This window comes from Drosophila albomicans, chromosome X (genome assembly GCF_009650485.2).
Source record: "Drosophila albomicans strain 15112-1751.03 chromosome X, ASM965048v2, whole genome shotgun sequence".
Lineage (NCBI taxonomy): Eukaryota > Metazoa > Arthropoda > Insecta > Diptera > Drosophilidae > Drosophila > Drosophila albomicans.
The window spans coordinates 13,586,398-13,608,276 of record NC_047627.2 but is presented as its reverse complement, the minus strand read 5'-3'; the positions used below and the strand labels follow the sequence as shown (position 1 = coordinate 13,608,276).

The 21,879-nt window shown below is 40.4% G+C and overlaps 3 protein-coding genes across 4 annotated transcripts; all 3 read right to left on the bottom strand.

Moving 5' to 3' along the window:
* Positions 1 to 344: 344 nt before the first annotated feature.
* LOC117577898 (armadillo segment polarity protein-like) lies at positions 345 to 18,772 on the bottom strand. Its single transcript, XM_052008100.1, is given in 8 exon segments — positions 345 to 783; positions 1,842 to 1,938; positions 2,821 to 3,093; positions 3,475 to 3,581; positions 3,584 to 3,674; positions 3,741 to 5,380; positions 6,833 to 6,892; positions 18,683 to 18,772. Coding segments are annotated over 7 exon segments (2,481 nt in total). The 5' UTR covers positions 6,864 to 6,892; positions 18,683 to 18,772; the 3' UTR covers positions 345 to 541.
* Positions 10,620 to 18,806, bottom strand: LOC117577897 (armadillo segment polarity protein). Its single transcript, XM_034262880.2, is given in 8 exon segments — positions 10,620 to 10,945; positions 11,891 to 11,987; positions 12,863 to 13,135; positions 13,513 to 13,713; positions 13,780 to 13,956; positions 13,958 to 15,420; positions 17,116 to 17,174; positions 18,683 to 18,806. Coding segments are annotated over 7 exon segments (2,484 nt in total). The 5' UTR covers positions 17,147 to 17,174; positions 18,683 to 18,806; the 3' UTR covers positions 10,620 to 10,703.
* A 231-nt stretch (positions 18,807 to 19,037) lies between these two features.
* On the bottom strand, positions 19,038 to 21,718 carry LOC117577904 (telomere-binding protein cav). Of its 2 annotated transcripts, XM_034262901.2 has the most exons (4): positions 21,559 to 21,718; positions 21,314 to 21,407; positions 19,414 to 19,626; positions 19,038 to 19,351 (listed from the first exon to the last, which is right to left on the bottom strand). In XM_034262901.2, the coding sequence occupies exons 1-4, from the start codon at positions 21,559 to 21,561 to the stop codon at positions 19,155 to 19,157; spliced, it is 507 nt and encodes a 168-aa protein (XP_034118792.1). In that variant the 5' UTR covers positions 21,562 to 21,718; the 3' UTR covers positions 19,038 to 19,154. The 2 variants fall into 2 exon arrangements, with proteins under 2 accessions (XP_034118792.1, XP_034118791.1); XM_034262900.2 differs by lacking the exons at positions 19,038 to 19,351; positions 19,414 to 19,626; positions 21,559 to 21,718 and adding an exon at positions 19,790 to 21,242 and having other exon boundaries at positions 21,314 to 21,406.
* Between the last annotated feature and the right edge of the window lie 161 nt (positions 21,719 to 21,879).

Here is a 21,879-nt window from a genome sequence, read left to right as displayed (position 1 = left end):
AAATAATTATGATTTCTATCTGCAACTCTAATATCAAAATGTGAATGTGGAAAAAGGGACGTCCATGACATTTCTCATAAAAAGTTGTGAATGAAAATAACTCCGTAAGTAATTTTGAATTAATTGCACATTGTAAATTGAAAATGCATTTTTTAATTGCATCATAAAACAAAATCCTTCGTAGAATATTTTTATGTTAATAATTGGCGTCACTTAAGATCTGTTGGAAATGATGAAGTTCTTGTTTGATAAACTTTTATGCTCCCTGGATTCTATTTTGCTGAAAATTAAAAGCCCATAAAATGAATGATCCGTTGAAGAAAATCAATTGAAACACAACGTAATTTTATGTTTAAGTTTATATTTATGATTCTATTGCAAATATTTGTTTAAATTTCCATATACACTAATTGCCTCTCTCCACTAAGAGTTGAATATTATGTTCTTAGATATGTAAATCGAAATGTAAAAAAAAAACGCAGAAATATGTGAGCATAGTGGAAAGACGCTAGAAATCCTCTTGTCATATGTATGTATGTGCTTAACAGTCGGTATCGTACCAGGCAGCCAAGTTATTGTTGTCATTGGGTGGTGTCGGCATGGCATCCAAGTCAAAGTTCATAGCTCCAGCATCAATTTCGCCGACATCCATGTCCATGGAGTAGGGCGATGTGGGTGCCCCAACCGAAGGTGCCGCGTTGCCAGCAGCACCTCCGCCACCACCTCCTACTGGACTGCTGATCTCGAGACCTTGCATTGAATCTATTGGTAGAGTATCATATCCTGTGGAATGACAAAATGGGTTAACACATTAATTTAGTCAGCTCAAGTTGCACAATAACACTGTTCATCACTAAAGATATTTATATATAAATTTTTATACAAATATATATATGTATATATATATTTCTTTTTTAGGGTAGTCTTCGCATGCATTTAACTACATTTCACACACAAACATGCAAATTATAGTTAATGAAGGCGCGCATGCAAATTCAAACACAAGATTGCTTATCTCAACAAGAAAAGAATCTAACTTAATAATACAAAAAAAAAACTATAATAATAAACAGGATATAATGAAAAGAATTTTATAAATAGAATCTCAAACTATGCAGTTTGTGCGTATGAACGTATCAAGTGTATTGTGAATTTAATAAATTGAATAATAAGCCTACAACCTTTCACTAAACTCTCATCATATTCCTACTTTTCTACAAAATTCAAAAATATGTTTTTTTCTATGAAATTAAAACTAACAATGAAGTTAAATTCAATTTTAAGGACCTCAATTCAAAATTTTAAAATTTAAATTTAATTAAATAAAAATTGAGACAGTCGATCCAAATAAGAATGGATAAAATATCGTTTAATTTGAAAACACTTTGCATGCACTTTCGTCCATGGAGTTTGGTCATAATTCTTACACAAATCTCTGAGGTGTCAGCTTGCGAAAACATATATATATAAATGATATATATCGAAAACTTGAGGGTGTATTACTTCTTTTTTTTTCTTTTTAATATAGTTATGAGATGTGTTAAAGAATGCATGGTTACTTATCGAATAAATATATAGAGATTTTAACGGGTGAGTAATTAGTCAGGGGTGGGTTGGATAAACCAGGGCTGTGAACTGCTGTGGATGGTGTGGCAAAAAACTTGTTGTAGTAAATCCATTTTATCATTTCCACCTTCCTCTTAATTAGATTAACTAAACACACATTCGAGGGGAGCGGGGCGGGTGTCACATAGTTAACAATGAAGGTAATTGGGGGTTATGTTGAATGGCTGTTGGTTGTAGATCCTTATACTCGTAGAACCTGAACCAAGCATACATACCTTGCTGATGGAATGCGCGACCTCCGTGCGAACTGTGCACACTGGGCGGACCTTGTCCATAAAGGCCCTCATATGCTTCTTCGGGTCCAAGCATATCCTGTGATCATGATCGTGATTGTGATCGTAATCGTAATCGTGATTGATTGTGTACGTAGTATTCGTGTTGTCGATTGGTGTGTGTGTGTGTGTGTGTTTGTGTACGTACGTGATTGTGATTGATTGAATTGTGGGTTGATTGGTGTAGTGATTTTATCATTATTATTTGGATGGATCAGAAGTGAAAAGTTGTTAGGAAAGAAGAGACACACAGACACAGAACACGAGTTGTTGTGTTGCGTTTTGGTTTTCAAGAAAGGATATGCAGTAGAGGATGTGATAGTAGTTGATGTTGTGTGATTGCGGTTGTTGGTATTGGTGTTCGTGTTGTTGTTGTTGTTAAGTGTTGTTGATTGGTGCGTCGTTGTTTGTTGTGGAGTGATACATTTTGGTGTTTGGTTTGGTTTGGTTTGTTCGATATTGCACACACAGAAAACATAATGAAAGAAAAGAAACAATATAAATCAAAAGATAAATTAATTACAAAATCAAAACTAATCATTAATAAGTTAATCAACATTTAACGAAAACATAAAATTAAATACTTATAAAGTTAATAATTATAATTTTCACTCTCTCTCGGTTATCGAGATTTAAATAATTTTTAATTCGATTGTGATTTCTAATCGATAACCAGCTACGGCCAAATGCTTGCAATTTCTACCTTAAACTAACATTGAAAATGATCGATTCTCGAAATACAAAACAAATAATCAATTGTAAATTTGTAAATGTTGAATATATACAATATAATAATCAATATGCTTAAAAATACTTTCATATACTACAAATTTCGTATGTACAAACTCGATTCCATTAAATAAATTAAAATATCGTAACTCATAATTGATCAATCAAGCGATCAATCAGTCATATTACACACCTGTAAGTCGGGACCCATGCCTAGATCAGCGTTGGCCCAGATGTTGTTCTCCTCACGCAACAGCGAGTTGGTCAGCTCGATGGAGAGACGCTTCTTGTAGTCCTGCGGCTTGTCCTCGCTCATGCGGAAGAGCACAGCTGCTGCGTAAGTCGCCACGCCCTCATTGCGCGAATGCAGTAAGTCAGTGAGCGGCCCAGTGGCCCCTTCCTGTTCGATTATCTCGGCGCCTTCCTTATCGGCGGCCAACTCACAAAGCACGCCAGCTGCGACACGCTGCAATATCAATTTAATTAGTATTGATCAATTTCCAAAGCTTTAAGGAATGTAAGTTTAAATAGATCAAGTTATTCAGGGATAATATAGCTGTGGGTTTGTTCTATATCCCTCAGAGACTATCGGATCCACCGTAAAGGGAGAACATCATAAAGTGTGTCCGGGTTTTCAAACACACGTTCACAGTTCTTCTCAGTTCCTTAGTAATAAGAGTCCTTAGGAATTCTGTTTAGGGTAGTCCCAGTCCTATTCGTTCCCAAAACTCCAGTCAAAATTTCTTATCCTCGATAGTGTATCGTTCAAACCTCTGTTCTATTCAGTCAAAATTCCTTGTCTCTCCGCAAATAACGGATGTTCAGCGTCTCTTTATATGACACTCACCTGAATGTTCTCGATTTCGTTGAAGAGCAAACGCACAAAGATCGGAATAACCGATTGTTGGCGTATGAGAGCACGATTGTGGGACTCGCGCGCAAGGATATGCAAGCCCCGACAGTGCCCTCGACGATCTCCTCCATTCGGACACCATCTGCATACGCAGATGGCTGCTGTGACCCAGTGGTGGCAATTGACGAACGTTGCTGCATCACATTAATGAAATTCATTTAGATTGTAAACCAAGGAAGCCTAATCATGTCACTACTTACGCGTTCTGTGTCCTGGAATGCGCGCATCAGCAGACGCACCAGATGGTGGATGGCGCCGTGCTCTCGCAGAGGCGCATGATTGGCCGGGCAGAGGGCCAAATTGCGTATGAGCCCGATGACAGCCTTGATTAGAGGCCAGCGGGATGGTGGATGCAACAGCTTGACAATTACGGAGAGGCCGTAATTGAGACGCACTGCATTCTGGGCCAGCTCTGAGTCGACGTGGCGCGAAGTGAGGTGACGCAAGGCGCACACCGCCGGCTCGGTAATCTCCTCGCGATCGCCGGCATTGATGATGGTGCGAACGAGGGCATCAACGCCGCCCACTTGGCAAACAGTCGCCTTGTTGCGCTGATTGTTGCACGTCAAATTCGAGAGAATGCCGGCAGCACATGTGACCACATTCACATCCGTCGAGGCCAGCACCTGAACGAGCGACTGCAGCAGCGCCTCAAGCCCCTCCACCTTGGTGGCGGCGTCCGACAGATTGCGCAATGTCCAGAGGCAGTTCTGCACCAGACGCGGCGACATATTGCCCAAATGCATGGCCAGTGCCTGCATGCCACCGGCATCGACAATCGCCGGCTTGTTGCTCGAGCATACCGAGAGAACTTTCAGCACACGCGATGTGGTCCACAAGAGCTTCTCGTAGTCGTAGGAGCGCATGATGCGCACCAGCTCATTGGGCCCGCCCGAGGCCAGAATGATGAGCTTGCTCTCCTGATTGCCGTAGGCCAAGATTTGCAGGCAATCGGTAACAATGGCCAAGAACTTGACATTGTTGCGCTGCAGCAGAGTCACCATCTTCTGGAGGCCACCAGCTAGGCGCACGGCCATCTTGGAGCCATCCTGATGCAGCAGCAGATTGTGGAGCGTGGTAATCGCATAGAAGAGCACGCTCTCCACGGGCGACGAGAGCAGCTTCACCAGAGCCGGGATGCCGCCGCTCTTGAAGATGGCCAACAGGCCTTGGCGATGATGCGACAAATTGTGGAGCGTGCCCACAGCGGCCTTAGTGCTCTCCAGATCGTTGCTATTCGAAATGGCGCGCACCAAAGCGGCCACCATCTGGGGGCTGTTCATGATGGCGTGACGCGAGGCCTCCTTCTTCGACAGCTGGTGTACCATCATGGCTGCCTGCGAGACGACCACCTGATCCTCATCGTTGAGCAGCTTGATCAGCTCCGGTATGGCACGTGTGGCCAGCTCAGCGTCGTCCTGGTAGTTGATCAAATTGACAACGGCATGCTTCAGCATCTGCGACGGTTCCGATAGACGCTGCACAGCGGTTGGCTGCTGTGGATCAAATTGTGTTGATGGTATCTCAATGCCCTCTTCCAAAGTCTCTGGGAACATGGCGGCGCGCACGCGCTGCGATCGGGTCTGGCTCAACTGTTGGTTCATATCGTCCACCTGATCCTGTGTAAAGTTCTGCGGAAACCCGGTGTCCAAATCGAACATCAGCGGATCACCCTCCATCTCCTCATCCTCCTTGCCCGACAGCGACGGCACTTGGGTAACGGCTCCCGAATGTATGCCGGAGTCGCCCATATACGAGTTCTGCTGCCACAACAGCGTCTGCTCCTTGGCGGACACCATTGGCGGCAAGTCCGGCGGATTGTATTGATTGCTGTGGGACACTGCAAGCAACATAGAAATTCAAATAACAATTCTTTCTACAAGGAATAATTCATAATAATCTATATCCTCCCATTACCAACTCTTCATTTCCATTTGCATTTGAGTGTTCTTCATTTCAGGATTAAAGCGAACAAGACTCGTCTAATGGATTAAAGAACTGGCTCAAATACGACGTTTGAAATGCGACACGACGACAGCAAAATGACAGCAAAAACAGCAACAGAAGCAAACTGAACTAGGAACATGACAGTTTCAGCGCTGCAGGACATTTTCGCATACTGTAAGAAGGACTCCTCCTCAAACGAATGAGGCAAACATGTGGCAGTCCACATGCCACACGAGTGTGTATGTATGTATATGCTATGCTGCTATATCCGTTGTGTCTCAACGAGCCATCAAAGCCAAAAACGAGAACAGAACGACGCCCTGTAAGGGTTGACTCGGCTCCCAACTCCAGTTGCTTCGCTGCGCTGGGCGTTTTGTTTGCCACTTTGCCTTAATTATGCCTACTCAGGGATTCGCTTTGTTTCGCATTTGCTTCATCTGCTTATGCAGTGCAGCAACTGCAAAACTGCCGTTAATTCGACTACATATATCCCTCATCGATTAAGCGCTTTGTGCTCTATTCTCAAGCGGGATCAGAACACCCTCAATTCCTCGAAGATGCCGCTCTAATTAAATTTCAAATGAGCAGAAATACAAGAAAATGCACAAGTTTAAACGTGTGTCGCCATTTGAAATAGCTGCACACTGGAAGTGAGGGAAAGGGATAGCGAGCTTAACAGGAAGAGATTGCACGCACTCCCACTCTCAAAAACCCCTCAATAAAAGGATTGCAAATGAAGCAGTAGCAACAACAACACGACTAAAAGCACCAAATCACAATTTGCTGGGAAGCAGAAAATGTGGAAAAGCAAAGCAAAGGGGACGAAGAAGCGAGCAAAATGAACAAGCAACAACAATTCACGGGGATGGATAAGGGTGATGCATTTCAGCGAAAGAGCCGACAAAAGGACACAAACAACAACAATGCGGACCGATAGATTCTGTTGTTGCTATTGTTGTTATTGCAATCCCTTTGCAATAACAACAAAGTGGAGCCAGGCATCCCATTTAAAATCGATTACAGAAAGTGCACGTTTGAGCTGTGCAAGCAAATAATCGTTTGTCGATGGGAATTGAAGTGCAATTTAAGCCGCAGTGTGACCCTGCCCCCTCTTTTTAACTGGTGCATTGCTCTTTAGAAAAGAAATGCTAAAGGTTTCAATTGTTGTTGCTGTTGCTGTGTGTATATCAAAATTCTTTGAACGATGGATAAATTTTTCCCAAATAAAATACTTTCTATGCCACTATTATCTACAGATTATGTGTATGAATATGTTTCGATTTAATCAAATAAAATGGTATTTATGTATATAATAGATTAGAATATATAAATTATAGATACTTACTTGTACGATTCTGTGCTGGCATGTAACTCATCTTGGTGATTTAGGCGGTTTACACCACACCTGAAAATAAACAGATGGAAATTATATTGTAATTACCATTAGTTGTAAGTAAGTAAGAATAAAAAATAACTAAAAAGCCATTTTTCTTGCTGTCAGTTATTGTACTTGGAATAAAAATAAATTGATACATTTTATACACCAATAATAAACAAAGTTTTTCGCAAACTCCTATGTACAACCTATTTTCATTCTAGGCATGCATACGGCACCTTTTTGAACCTATCCTAATGTGTATATAAAACAACTAATGATGCAGTCTTAAAATGTTATTATACAACAATTTAAATTATTTTACGTCCAAGTTATTCACAGAAAAAACTGACAAAAGCAACTGTACGAACTTGAATAAAAATAAAAAGAATATCGAGAAAGGAAATTTAATATGTTTTAGGGCAAAGCATACAACATATTCTAAGAAAACAGAATCTATTCGCGTCTTTCTTTGGCTGAATTCAAGCGGCGCAAGTCACAAGCAAACAAACAAGAAACTATCTCTTTAAGAATGTAAATTAACATTGACAGAGTGCAGCGTCGAATTTCAAAGAAAACAAATTGAAATGAGAGGTATTCCCTCATTGTAAGCCATGAGTTCGTTCAGGTAACTCGACTATGCGATGGTTACTCACACTCTCTGTATACACATAAGCATACAAACAAGTATTTCCGCATTAAAACGTTGCGGTGCAAACAAAATATTTTACAGATTGTACATGTCACACATACATACATATGTACATACATAAGTATTGTGTGAATGTGGGAGTAGAAGACTCTAAATAGAATTACCTTTAGTTAACGAAATCACACAAGTTGTGGAACAAACACCACACTTTCAATTTATCAAATGTAACTTATGCACTTGCTTTTTTACTTAGTGCACAACAGAAAATTTATAACAACTATATATTTGTATTTAAAATACGAGTACTCTATAGGGCAGCCAAAAATCACACGACCAGCTCCGAACGAAACAGACAAGTGACTGGAAAAGTAAACGAGAGCGATGCCGTTGCCGTTGCGGCAGTGCGTTGCAAGTACACTTCTGCCCTGCCCTGCATTGCTCTGCTCTACCAGTATGCATACAGAGTGCAGCTCGCGTGAGAAGGAACGAGAAGAAACGATACATGTGCGTGTATATGTTTGTATACTCTTGTATGAGCCCAGAAACTCCAATGCAACTTCACAGAGTTGCCAGATATTTCAAAAGCAACAAATGAAGCCTGCTGCATATTTTAACCAACCGCGATCTACTCTTTCAATTTTAGTATTTAATAGTATTTGAAATAGTTAAAAATTAAAAACCATACAAATAAAAGTTAAGCAAAACTAAATGGAAAATTGATTTATGCTGCGCAGAATGTTGGCAACTTCCTTCTTCCACCACATACACACTACATACAACATACACTCTACATATGGCATACACTTGCATACATATGTATGTACATAAGAATGTTTTAACTATGATCGCCATATTGAATGAACTACCAATTTAAACTTGTCAGTTTCATCCAAATGTTGGCATTTGTTATTGTTTATAACATTTATATTATTGTATACATAAATATACACACACATATATATTGTATGTATGCCATACGAATCACTTTTAAGTGTATGTGTGGGGAAGGGGGATTTACCACACCCCCGCTGTTTGGTTTGTGTCTATCTTGCACAGCTTTCTTATGTTCCGTTCAATGCTAGTTTACGTTTACACAGACAGTACTATTAATCACATAATTTCTCGGTAAATTAATGACAGAAAGCCTAATATTGTAAAACTTCAATCACTTACCACGTCAATAATAATTGTATCTGCTTTACAGCAGGTTTTATTTATTTTCTCGCACTTAAATCTCACGATTTTTACAACAAATTCTCCAGCGAAAATTTAATGTGTGTATTATGGAGGTGGAAAAACAACGATGGTACTATCGATACATCGCTATCATCGATATTTTAGCAGTCAACAACATTCGCACACCCTCTACACTTGAACGGACAGAATTGTACTCGATGCTTTCTCAGCTGCGTACCGCATCATTATCGATAATTATAAAAAATAGCGGTATATATAGATTTAAATCTTAACATTTTAACTTTGTCGATATTTAGGGAAAAGTTGTCGGTGTCGATAAGAATACATTAAAATCATAAAGCCTACTAAATAACGAAGACGGAGGAAGTCAAATATAATCGTATCTGGCAATGCTGTATATCGTTTGAAAGGTATTAGCATCACCTTATAGTAGTTTGTTTACATGAGCTTCCACGTTCAAAAATTACAATTACGATTGAAATGGAGTTCACAAACGCAGAAATTCGGGCAATTTTGAAATTTTATTTCGCACAGGGAAAAACTGCTGCGGAATCTCGCAGACAGATTATTGTTGTCTTAGGAGATAACAAACTTTCGATTCAAACCGCCGAACAGTGGTTTAGACGATTCCGAAGTGGCAATTTTGATACCGAAACACCCAAGCCTTCCGGACGACCAGTGACCGACGATACGGATAAAATCATGGAAATAGTGGATCGAGATCGTTGTGTGACTATTAGAACCATTGCAGAGGAGCTGCAACTAAGCACGGAAACCGTCCATAGGCATTTAAAGTCGAAAAATTTAACAAAAAAGCTCGATGTATGGGTGCCTCATGAGTTATCCCAAAAAAACCTTTTCGACCGTGTATCAATCTGCGAATCTTTGTCGCACCGTAATAAACTCGACTCATTTCTGGATCGGTTAGTCACTGGTGGTGAAAAATGGATCACATATGACAACATAAAGCGTAAAAGATCCTGGTCGAAGCACGGTGAGTCGTCTCCAACGGTGGCAAAGCCAGGACTGACGGCTCAGAAGGTGTTGCTGAGTGTATGGTGGGATATCAGAGGAATTATCCATTATGAAGTGTTGCCCTATGGCCAAACCCTCAATTCTGACCTCTACTGTAAACAACTGGAGCGATTGAAGATTGCACTTGAACAGAAGCGGCCAGCCATGGTGAATCGTAAGGGCGTTGTGTTCCATCATGACAACGCCAGGCCCCATACATCTTTGGTGACGCGTCACAAGCTACGGGAGCTTGGTTGGGAAGTGTTAATGCATCCACCTTATAGTCCGGACATTGCCCCAAGCGATTACCATCTGTTTTTGACCATGCAAACTTTTTTCGATGGACAAAAATTGAGTTCAAGGGAGGAATGTGAAAATCGAATCGCCGAGTTTTTTGCCACTAGGGACAAGGACTTCTTTAGGAGAGGCATATACAAGTTACCATCAAAATGGCAGAAAATCATCGAAGACAACGGTACATATAGCACTTAATTCGGACAATGCTAACTATGTTAAAATCGTCGTCAAAAAACAATAAAGAAACCGGTATGTCATTACCAAAAAACCTATATATTCTTACGATTACTAATTTCATATATAAATTTAGGATATTTTGGCCAAATAATAAATATTTACAGTCAATTAAATTGTCTTTATTCCTTCCGCTAGAGAAGTGTGTAATGATCTAAGAAACGCTTACAGGATTTCTTGGCCATTCTGCTCTTTAAGATCAATTGCCCCGTGAAAAGCACAAACAGCAATGCCAGTTTCTTCTCTCAATCCATCCTCGAGAGTCATTGGCCATCAAATTATATAAAAGACGATAAGACTTTTCCCTTGTGGGGTTCCCCCTTAACAAACAACGAATAAAATCATTAAAACACATTTGCTTAGTTTAGTTTATATGTAATTCTATTGCAAACATTCGTTTATTTTCCATATTGATAACAATGTTGTCATCGTCTGTCATATGTGTGCTTAACAGTCGGTATCGTACCAGGCAGCCAAGTTATTGTTGTCATTGGGTGGTGTCGGCATGGCATCCAAGTCAAAGTTCATAGCTCCAGCATCAATTTCGCCGACATCCATGTCCATGGAGTAGGGCGATGTGGGTGCCCCAACCGAAGGTGCCGCGTTGCCAGCAGCACCTCCGCCACCACCTCCTACTGGACTGCTGATCTCGAGACCTTGCATTGAATCTATTGGTAGAGTATCATATCCTGTCAAGTAAAGAATGATTGAATCAATTAGTCGATATGTCGATTATATACTTAAATATGTATAACACAATTATTAAAAAATAGACATAGTGCAGACTCATTATGGATTATGCATTTCCATTTAAAGTAACATATATTTATTATTTTTATGTTGGATAATTCATCTCGTGCAACTAAAAACATATGTATGCATATAAAGTTGTAAATCATGCCGAACAAAACATGTGCACACAGGCCTAATAAAAAAAAAAACATAAGTCATAAAAACAAGACTCTTAAATAAAAATAAAATTTGATAATATTCGAAAATTTGAAAAATCAAATATTGGGGGTAGACTCAAAGTACATTTAGTGGATGTGTTTGCATTTTGTTCGTGTATGTGAGTACAATAATACCACTGTGCATTTTCAGATTTCCAGTCGATTAACAGCATTTGTAAGAAAAATTTAAATATTTCCGTTTGTCTTCATTTCACGCCGTTCAGCATAAACAGAAAAAAATCCATTTCCTTATAGCTCAGTATATTTTCAGTATATTTCTCACTTTTGAGTAGTATTGTCAATTAGTTATATTTTTAATAACCTGGCATGCAATGTTGTAAACTGATGGTCAAAATAGCACAAGGTTAACCCACGAAGTTTGAGCTATATTGCTGATCACAGCTGCTTTCGTAGTTCGATTTTGTAAAGATGATGAGTTATGAATAGAACAATGTTGTGTGCCCAAGGGTGGGTCGGATAAACCAGGTTGGTAAACTACAAAGGGTGGTTGCATTCAAATTGTTCAGCTTTTCCATCTTCCGCTTAATTAGATTAACTAAACACACATTCGAGGGGAGCGGGGCGGGTGTCACATAGTTAACAATGAAGGTAATTGGGGGTTATGTTGAATGGCTGTTGGTTGTAGATCCTTATACTCGTAGAACCTGAACCAAGCATACATACCTTGCTGATGGAATGCGCGACCTCCGTGCGAACTGTGCACACTGGGCGGACCTTGTCCATAAAGGCCCTCATATGCTTCTTCGGGTCCAAGCATATCCTGTGATCATGATCGTGATTGTGATCGTAATCGTAATCATGATTGTGTACGTAGTATTCGTGTTGTCGATTGGTGTGTGTGTGTGTGTTTGTGTACGTACGTGATTGTGATTGATTGAATTGTGGGTTGATTGGTGTAGTGATTTTATCATTATTATTTGGATGGATCAGAAGTGAAAAGTTGTTAGGAAAGAAGAGACACACAGACACAGAACACGAGTTGTTGTGTTTGCGTTTTGGTTTTCAAGAAAGGATATGCAGTAGAGGATGTGATAGTAGTTGATGTTGTGTGATTGCGGTTGTTGGTATTGGTGTTCGTGTTGTTGTTGTTGTTAAGTGTTGTTGATTGGTGCGTCGTTGTTTGTTGTGGAGTGATACATTTTGGTGTTTGGTTTGGTTTGGTTTGTTCGATATTGCACACACAGAAAACATAATGAAAGAAAAGAAACAATATAAATCAAAAGATAAATTAATTACAAAATCAAAACTAATCATTAATAAGTTAATCAACATTTAACGAAAACATAAAATTAAATACTTATAAAGTTAATAATTATAATTTTCACTCTCTCTCGGTTATCGAGATTCAAATAATTTGTAATTCGATTGTGATTTCTAATCGATAACCAGCTACGGCCAAATGCTTGCAATTTCTACCTTAAACTAACATTGAAAATGATCGATTCTCGAAATACAAAACAAATAATCAATTGTAAATTTGTAAATGTTGAATATATACAATATAATAATCAATATGCTTAAAAATACTTTCATATACTACAAATTTCGTATGTACAAACTCGATTCCATTAAATAAATTAAAATATCGTAACTCATAATTGATCAATCAAGCGATCAATCAGTCATATTACACACCTGTAAGTCGGGACCCATGCCCAGATCAGCGTTGGCCCAGATGTTGTTCTCCTCACGCAACAGCGAGTTGGTCAGCTCGATGGAGAGACGCTTCTTGTAGTCCTGCGGCTTGTCCTCGCTCATGCGGAAGAGCACAGCTGCTGCGTAAGTCGCCACGCCCTCATTGCGCGAATGCAGTAAGTCAGTGAGCGGCCCAGTGGCCCCTTCCTGTTCGATTATCTCGGCGCCTTCCTTATCGGCGGCCAACTCACAAAGCACGCCAGCTGCGACACGCTGCAATATCAATTTAATTAGTATTGATCAATTTCCAAGAGCTTTAAGGAATGTAAGTTTAAATAGATCAAGTTATTCAGGGATAATATAGCTGTGGGTTTGTTCTATATCCCTCAGAGACTATCGGATCCACCGTAAAGGGAGAACATCATAAGGAGTGTCCGGATTTTCAAACACCCGTTCACAGTTCTTCACAGTTCAAGAGTCCTTAGGAATTCTGTTTAGGGTAGTCCCAGAAACTTCCTATTCGTTCCTAAAACTCCAGTCAAAATTCTTATCCTCGATAGTGTCTCGTTCAAACCTCTGTTCTATTCAGTCAAAATTCCTTATCTCTCCGCAAATAACGATTGTTCAGCGTCTCTTTATATGACACTCACCTGAATGTTCTCGATTTCGTTGAAGAGCAAACGCACAAAGATCGGAATAACCGATTGTTGGCGTATGAGAGCACGATTGTGGGACTCGCGCGCAAGGATATGCAAGGCCCCGACAGTGCCCTCGACGATCTCCTCCATTCGGACACCATCTGCATACGCAGATGGCTGCTGTGACCCAGTGGTGGCAATTGACGAACGTTGCTGCATCACATTAATGAAATTCATTTAGATTGTAAACCAAGGAAGCCTAATCATGTCACTACTTACGCGTTCTGTGTCCTGGAATGCGCGCATCAGCAGACGCACCAGATGGTGGATGGCGCCGTGCTCTCGCAGAGGCGCATGATTGGCCGGGCAGAGGGCCAAATTGCGTATGAGCCCGATGACAGCCTTGATTAGAGGCCAGCGGGATGGTGGATGCAACAGCTTGACAATTACGGAGAGGGCCGTAATTGAGACGCACTGCATTCTGGGCCAGCTCTGAGTCGACGTGGCGCGAAGTGAGGTGACGCAAGGCGCACACCGCCGGCTCGGTAATCTCCTCGCGATCGCCGGCATTGATGATGGTGCGAACGAGGGCATCAACGCCGCCCACTTGGCAAACAGTCGCCTTGTTGCGCTGATTGTTGCACGTCAAATTCGAGAGAATGCCGGCAGCACATGTGACCACATTCACATCCGTCGAGGCCAGCACCTGAACGAGCGACTGCAGCAGCGCCTCAAGCCCCTCCACCTTGGTGGCGGCGTCCGACAGATTGCGCAATGTCCAGAGGCAGTTCTGCACCAGACGCGGCGACATATTGCCCAAATGCATGGCCAGTGCCTGCATGCCACCGGCATCGACAATCGCCGGCTTGTTGCTCGAGCATACCGAGAGTACTTTCAGCACACGCGATGTGGTCCACAAGAGCTTCTCGTAGTCGTAGGAGCGCATGATGCGCACCAGCTCATTGGGCCCGCCCGAGGCCAGAATGATGAGCTTGCTCTCCTGATTGCCGTAGGCCAAGATTTGCAGGCAATCGGTAACAATGGCCAAGAACTTGACATTGTTGCGCTGCAGCAGAGTCACCATCTTCTGGAGGCCACCAGCTAGGCGCACGGCCATCTTGGAGCCATCCTGATGCAGCAGCAGATTGTGGAGCGTGGTAATCGCATAGAAGAGCACGCTCTCCACGGGCGACGAGAGCAGCTTCACCAGAGCCGGGATGCCGCCGCTCTTGAAGATGGCCAACAGGCCTTGGCGATGATGCGACAAATTGTGGAGCGTGCCCACAGCGGCCTTGGTGCTCTCCAGATCGTTGCTATTCGAAATGGCGCGCACCAAAGCGGCCACCATCTGGGGGCTGTTCATGATGGCGTGACGCGAGGCCTCCTTCTTCGACAGCTGGTGTACCATCATGGCTGCCTGCGAGACGACCACCTGATCCTCATCGTTGAGCAGCTTGATCAGCTCCGGTATGGCACGTGTGGCCAGCTCAGCGTCGTCCTGGTAGTTGATCAAATTGACAACGGCATGCTTCAGCATCTGCGACGGTTCCGATAGACGCTGCACAGCGGTTGGCTGCTGTGGATCAAATTGTGTTGATGGTATCTCAATGCCCTCTTCCAAAGTCTCTGGGAACATGGCGGCGCGCACGCGCTGCGATCGGGTCTGGCTCAACTGTTGGTTCATATCGTCCACCTGATCCTGTGTAAAGTTCTGCGGAAACCCGGTGTCCAAATCGAACATCAGCGGATCACCCTCCATCTCCTCATCCTCCTTGCCCGACAGCGACGGCACTTGGGTAACGGCTCCCGAATGTATGCCGGAGTCGCCCATATACGAGTTCTGCTGCCACAACAGCGTCTGCTCCTTGGCGGACACCATTGGCGGCAAGTCCGGCGGATTGTATTGATTGCTGTGGGACACTGCAAGCAACATAGAAATTCAAATAACAATTCTTTCTACAAGGAATAATTCATAATAATCTATATCCTCCCATTACCAACTCTTCATTTCCATTTGCATTTGAGTGTTCTTCATTTCAGGATTAAAGCGAACAAGACTCGTCTAATGGATTAAAGAACTGGCTCAAATACGACGTTTGAAATGCGACACGACGACAGCAAAATGACAGTAAAAACAGCAACAGAAGCAAACTGAACTAGGAACATGACAGTTTCAGCGCTGCAGGACATTTTTGCATATTGTAAAAAGGATTCCCCCTCAAACGAGTAAAGGAAACATGTGGCATGCCACACCACGCCACACCACATACGAATAAGGATATGGACATGAATACGAGTTTGTGTGTGCTCTTGGCGTTGTGTCTCAACGAGCAATCAAGGCTGAAAATGAGAACCGAAAGAAGTACAGTGGCGCAAGTTGAGTTTTTCCGTTTAAATAACCAGAGATATAAGAAATACCTATTTCACCTTTTAGATGCTGACTTAAGGATTATCAAACTTAAAATCTCTAGATAAGCTGCTAAGCGTATATGAAATGGCTTGAGTAACAATTAATGATCCTAAGCCTGGATCATATTACTAAGAAGCGGTGCTCATAAATTAAGTTTTTTAAATATAGATTAATTCAAAACTTCCATTAATTAATTATTGTTAAAACTAATGTAGATCTAAATGACTTTGTTAATTTTGGTATCGATATTTCTTACTCGAATGCCACTGTAAGAAGCTCTGCAAGGGGTGGATCGCCTCCCAGCAAGCTTGAGTTGCAAAAAGCTTTGCGCTGTGCTGTTCTATTCTCTGCTACGCTGGGCGGTTTGTTTGCCACTTTGCCTTAATTATGCCTACTCAGAGATTCGCTTTGTTTCGCATTTGCTTCATCTGCTTATGCAGTGCAGCAACTGCAAAACTGCCATTAATTCGTCTATATCCCTCATCGATTAAGCACTTTGTGCTCTATTCTCAAGCGGGACACAACATCCCCTCTTAAGTCGAAGATGGTGCCTGCCTTAATTAAATTTGGAGTGAACAAAAATACAAGAAAATGCACAAGTTTAAACGTGTGTCACCATTTGAAATAGCTGCACATTGGGGTAGAGAGAAAGGGATAGCGAGCTTAACATCAAGAGAGTGCACGCACTCCCACACTCCAAAACCCCGTTATAAAAGGATTGCAAATGAAGCAACAGAAGCAGCAACAACAAGACTGAGTAAAAGCACTAAAGCACAATTCGCATGGAAGCAGAAAATGTTGAAAAGCAAAGGGGACGAAAGTGAGCAAAATGAACAAGCAACGACAATTCGCAGGGATGATGGATATTTTAGCAAAGCAGCAGACAAAAGGACACAAACAACGGTATAATGAAAGCCGATAGATTGTTATTATTTTCTTTCACAGTATAACATTGAAGTCAGCCACACGATATCAAATCGATTACAGAAAAATGCGCTTTTTACTCTGCACCAGGATCTGTTTGTCGATGAGCATTGAAGTGTATAAAGCCGCAATGAAGGTGGGGTCTTGTTTTTGTTTTTTTTTTAATGCTCTTTGGGGAATGCAAAAAATTCAAACAAAATATTTGTAGTCCTGTATATTTGTATATTGAGGTTATCTTGAAGGTGGGATTATTGAGTTTAAAAAAAGAATAAGTAACTTACTTGTACGATTTTGTGCTGGCATGTAACTCATCTTGGTGATTTAGGCGCTTACACCACACCTGCAATATATTAAGATCATTGTATAATTTGAAAACATGTTTAAGAAATGTAGAATAAATACAATCGCTTATTTCATTCATATTTAACAAACAACCCACAGTATTTAATTCAACTAGTACTTATCAAAGACCCGACCTATTTTTCTTAACACATATATTTTAATTTAGCAAAACTTCCCAAAAATGAATCTGTACTGTGTATTAATTAACACTATCTCTGTTAAAGTTGAACAATTTCAACGTGAGATAAATACAGAGTCAAGTTTGAGAGTTTCAACTCAACCCAAGCCTCTAGGGCAGGTAACTATCGTTACCAGCAAATATTGTAGCAATTAGGTACACACACACACACATACACATACACCAGGTATTTCCGTTTAAAGACTTCTTCACAGGCCAAACCAAATATGTTACGAAGCATACTTAAGATTGTGTGTAAAAATGTACGTGTATGTGTGTATGTAGGGTATCCAAAGTAGTTTTGATAAATTACCTGCCGAACGCAAAAGGGAGTCAGAGTGAGAGAGATATACATACACACCTGAAGTTACTTAAATCACGCAAGTGAAACCTCACTTAGTATAATTCAGCTCTTATGTTTGATGCACCACAATAACAATAAAAAAAATTACAAAATTATTTGTATGCAATTGAAATTTGCAGATTCTTGAGATAAAACGCACTCGGAAATTGAACAACCAGCGACGACCGAAACAGACAAGTGACTGGAAAATAAACGAGAACGCTGCGGCCGACGCTTCGTAGCGGCGTTGCACGTACACTCATACATATACAGTGCACCACTGAGAGTGTGATGGACAGAGATAGATAGAGAATGCTGGTGTTCATTCATACATGCGTGTGTATGTATTCTATAGGTACAAGAGAGTAGGAAACTCCAATGCAGCTTAGCAGCGTTGCCAGATGCCGCAAAATGGCAAACAATAATAAAAAAAAGTAAACACTACATAGTCACTACATATTTCCATTACCAATCAAATCACCTATACACATAAATTATATACATATGTATAAATACATAAATTTTGTCTCTTTTGAAGTCCTTAAATTATTTGGACTAAGATAGGACGATGTCTTAAGCTGCGCAGAAGATAGCTTCCTTCTAGCTACATGAACGTATATGTGAGTAAACGTTGGAGATATTTATTTTACCCACTAGCAGGTCACAAAAAAAAAAATGAAAACATTAATGTTTATTATGCCGCGGACCACTTGTTTTTTTTTGCGTTGTTTATGTTTATTATCTGTATAAGCATTAGCTTTAAAGACACACACACATGCACTTATGTTCAATACGCAGTATTTGGTTTAGTATGTGTGGGGATTACCACACCCCCGCCTGATTGGTTTGTATCTCTTGATTGCTAACAACTTTCTTGCGTTCGCGTTTTCTATTAATGCCAGGTTTTCATGTTTTGCATTCAACAACTTTTGGAGCACCATTTTGCGAGTTGATAGATATCAATTAGAGGACTTAACTAACTTACCACGTCAATAATAATTGTATCTGCTTTACAGCAGTTTAATTTAATTTTTTACACTTAAATTCACGATTTTTACAAAAAAATTCTCCAGCGAAAACAAAGTATGTGTGTATAAGGTGAACAGCGTGACCGTAAGCTGAATTTCCAAAAAAGCTGAATTGATCAAAGAAATAATCGATAACTAGTATGTTTCGGTGCTGCCAACTTTATTTTTAATAAGCATGAAAAAGAAGTTAAATTTTTAAATTAAACAATTGCAATAAAAATACTTGTATTATTTAGATGAAATTCTTCAACAGCTAAAAACGAATTTAGTGAGGTAAACTATGATATTACTGACGATAATAAAGATACAAATATTTGATTATTTTTATATCGTTATATTTCATATTACAGTCTTTTCATTACTGGGAATTTCAGATACATATTGTGAAGTTTTTTTTTTCCAGAAATCTTACTTAACTATAGGATCGTTTTATTGGGTCGATTCTACATTTTCTGTTCGAGTTTCCTGTACAAATTTGACAAAAGCATCTCGATGACGGCTCAACCCAAAGAATTCGTGAATTTGCGAAAATCCAAAATAAGCAACAACAGCAAAAACAGCTACTGCAATGGCTAAACTTGCAATGCAAACAAGGAATATCATGAGAACAACCGTTAAGAGAGTTCCTAAAATAGTAAATTAGTTATCGCCAAAGTTATCAGTGAAATTGTCATTTACAAATAAATACCTTCGAGCACGAGAATGCCTGTGAATGTGATTACCATGGTTGCAATGCCAAAGCCAAAAATGATTAACAATGGCAACAGGATAACGAAACTAGCGGCCATCACGCAAATGGCAATATCTGGATGTTCGAGACACCAATTAATCGCAGCTTCAATAAATTCATTTCCACCCAGTTCCGACATAACAAAACTGGCACAGCGACGTCCCTGCGTCCCTATAAAATAAAGTAAAATTAAATAAATTGAATTTTTCGACACATTTACAACTAGTGTTTAGTTCATTACCGATCAAGGAACAAGAATATATTTTTATTCGGAAAACATGCTTCAAAAACTTGTAATTCAATTCATTTTACATTTTTTAAATTTCATAATCCGTAGTTAATACTTCTAAATAAGTGCGAAAAAAAATTAAAGAAAATCATCAGTATTTTGAGTGGACTGCGTTGATGTGCAGGGCACTTGGGTGTTGAAGATGGAGTAATCTTCAGCCATTGGTTCACTCTCTGTTTGTGGAGTCTGCATATCGGAGTCGATGGTCATAGATTCAGGATCGATTGCCATCGCTGCATTTTCCCAATCGACTCCTGACTTTTCCGAACTCTCCTCCTTGGATTTCTGGGCATCTTTAGATTCATTATTTATAGCCAATTTCGCATTTTTGGCTCCGGCATTTTTTGACATATTGACGTCTTCGTTTACAGCAATCGTGGGCAATTGAAGAACTTCGCTTTCGGTATTTCCGAAGTGCCAAAGTTGAGGTTCACTGGAAATGGGTCCTGACGATATGTCGGCAACTGGATAGTTAATTGTATTATCAGACGCGACTCTGCTACCATCGGGACTACTAGCCAATCCATTGGGTATTTGGGCCAACATTAATGACGGCTCTTGGTCTTCGCTGATCTCCTGAATGGGCAACGAGGCTTGGGTTTGCAAGTTATTCGATCTGTCTAAATGTAGATTAGTAGATCCATTGGGATTACTAGCCAATTCATTGGGTATTTGCGCCAACATTAAGGACGGCTCTTGGTCTTCACTGATCTCCTGAATGGGCAACGAGGCTTGGATTGGCAAGTTATTCGATCTGTCTAAATGTAGATTAGTAGTTCCATTGGGATTACTGGGCAATCCATTGGGTATTTGCGCCAACATTAATGACGGCTCTTGGTCTTCGCTGATCTCCTCAATGGACAACGATGTTGATGACTCTTGGGTTGGCAAATTATTCCATCTGTCTAAACGTAGATTATTACGCTTCTTGAGTATGCAACGACGAATATGCACAGATTTTTCAATTTCTTTCGGTTCATATGGTATCACCATTTTTTTCGCCACCGCTTTGATGTACATTTTGTTGATGAAGACTTCGGAACGATTTTTCAGGCGTTCCTTTTTATCGAAACGTTTCTTTGCGTCCCATAGACAATTGAAAAGCGTCATATCGACACGCACTTTGGTGCGCAGACACAATTGTCGGACATCTTCAGGACTATATTGACGACTTAGGTCTTCACTAGAAACTCTATCAGGTTGTATTAAGCGCTGGGCTAATTCTGAATCGGACTCATCCCATTCCTTCGTTAATTCCTTAATGCCTAAGTCCAAATCTTTTTGATATTTGACCAGTGCATGCGATAAACAACGCGACATTTTTAAACGAAAATATATTTGATGGAATTCAAGGGCGCATCGGCGCTTGCTTTAATTTGTGTTCAGTGTGACCGATCGAAAATAACAAGTTCATTGTAATAGTAGTTCACTCTTATTCGGATGATTTTGTTCCGTTCTTGGGAACGAAATTTGACTAACAAAAGAACGACTTAGTTCACTGATCCAAAACGAACGTAAAGAAGGAAGGAGCTACATAGGTAGAATATCTAACATATTTTGTATACCTACATAATTTTTGCAGGGCATTGAATGCTCCGCATAGCAATTGATCCGCATTCAAAGCCGTAGAAGTGGTATCAAAGTTCTCTCTATTTGGCTGCACCTGTTAATAAATTAATATAAGCAAGTTTATTGAAATGTTTAGCCATTAAGTGATTTGCTGCTGCCAGGGGCAACAACAAAAATAATGCCTATAAAATACACGTACTTCGACATTTCTTTCGCACCTCGCTGGATTATTTACGTTTGCTTACCATTTTTCTCAGCGTTGTGACGTGTATTGTATTTTAATTTCGTGCCAAACTTATGCCCATTTTACGTTTTATTTACAGTTTTAAATATATTTTGAGACAAAAACCGCATTAGAAGTAAACATTGGCATCGACCGCGCTGCCAACTTACCGCAATAAAAGACGTTGCCACGTTGTTGAATTTTTGAGGATATTTATTGGCATAGAAAACATTTGCGAATCATAACAACAAAATTTATTTACTTTGACTTTATTTCTTTTCAACTTTAATGAACTTTCACTTTAAAATTACCATGTCTGACTTGAAGTGTAACCGCCAACAAA

Coding starts and splice junctions, on each gene's coding strand:
- LOC117577904 (XM_034262900.2), bottom strand. CDS start 21,064: ATGTCGCGTTGTTTATCGCATGCACTGGTCAAATATCAAAAAGATTTG.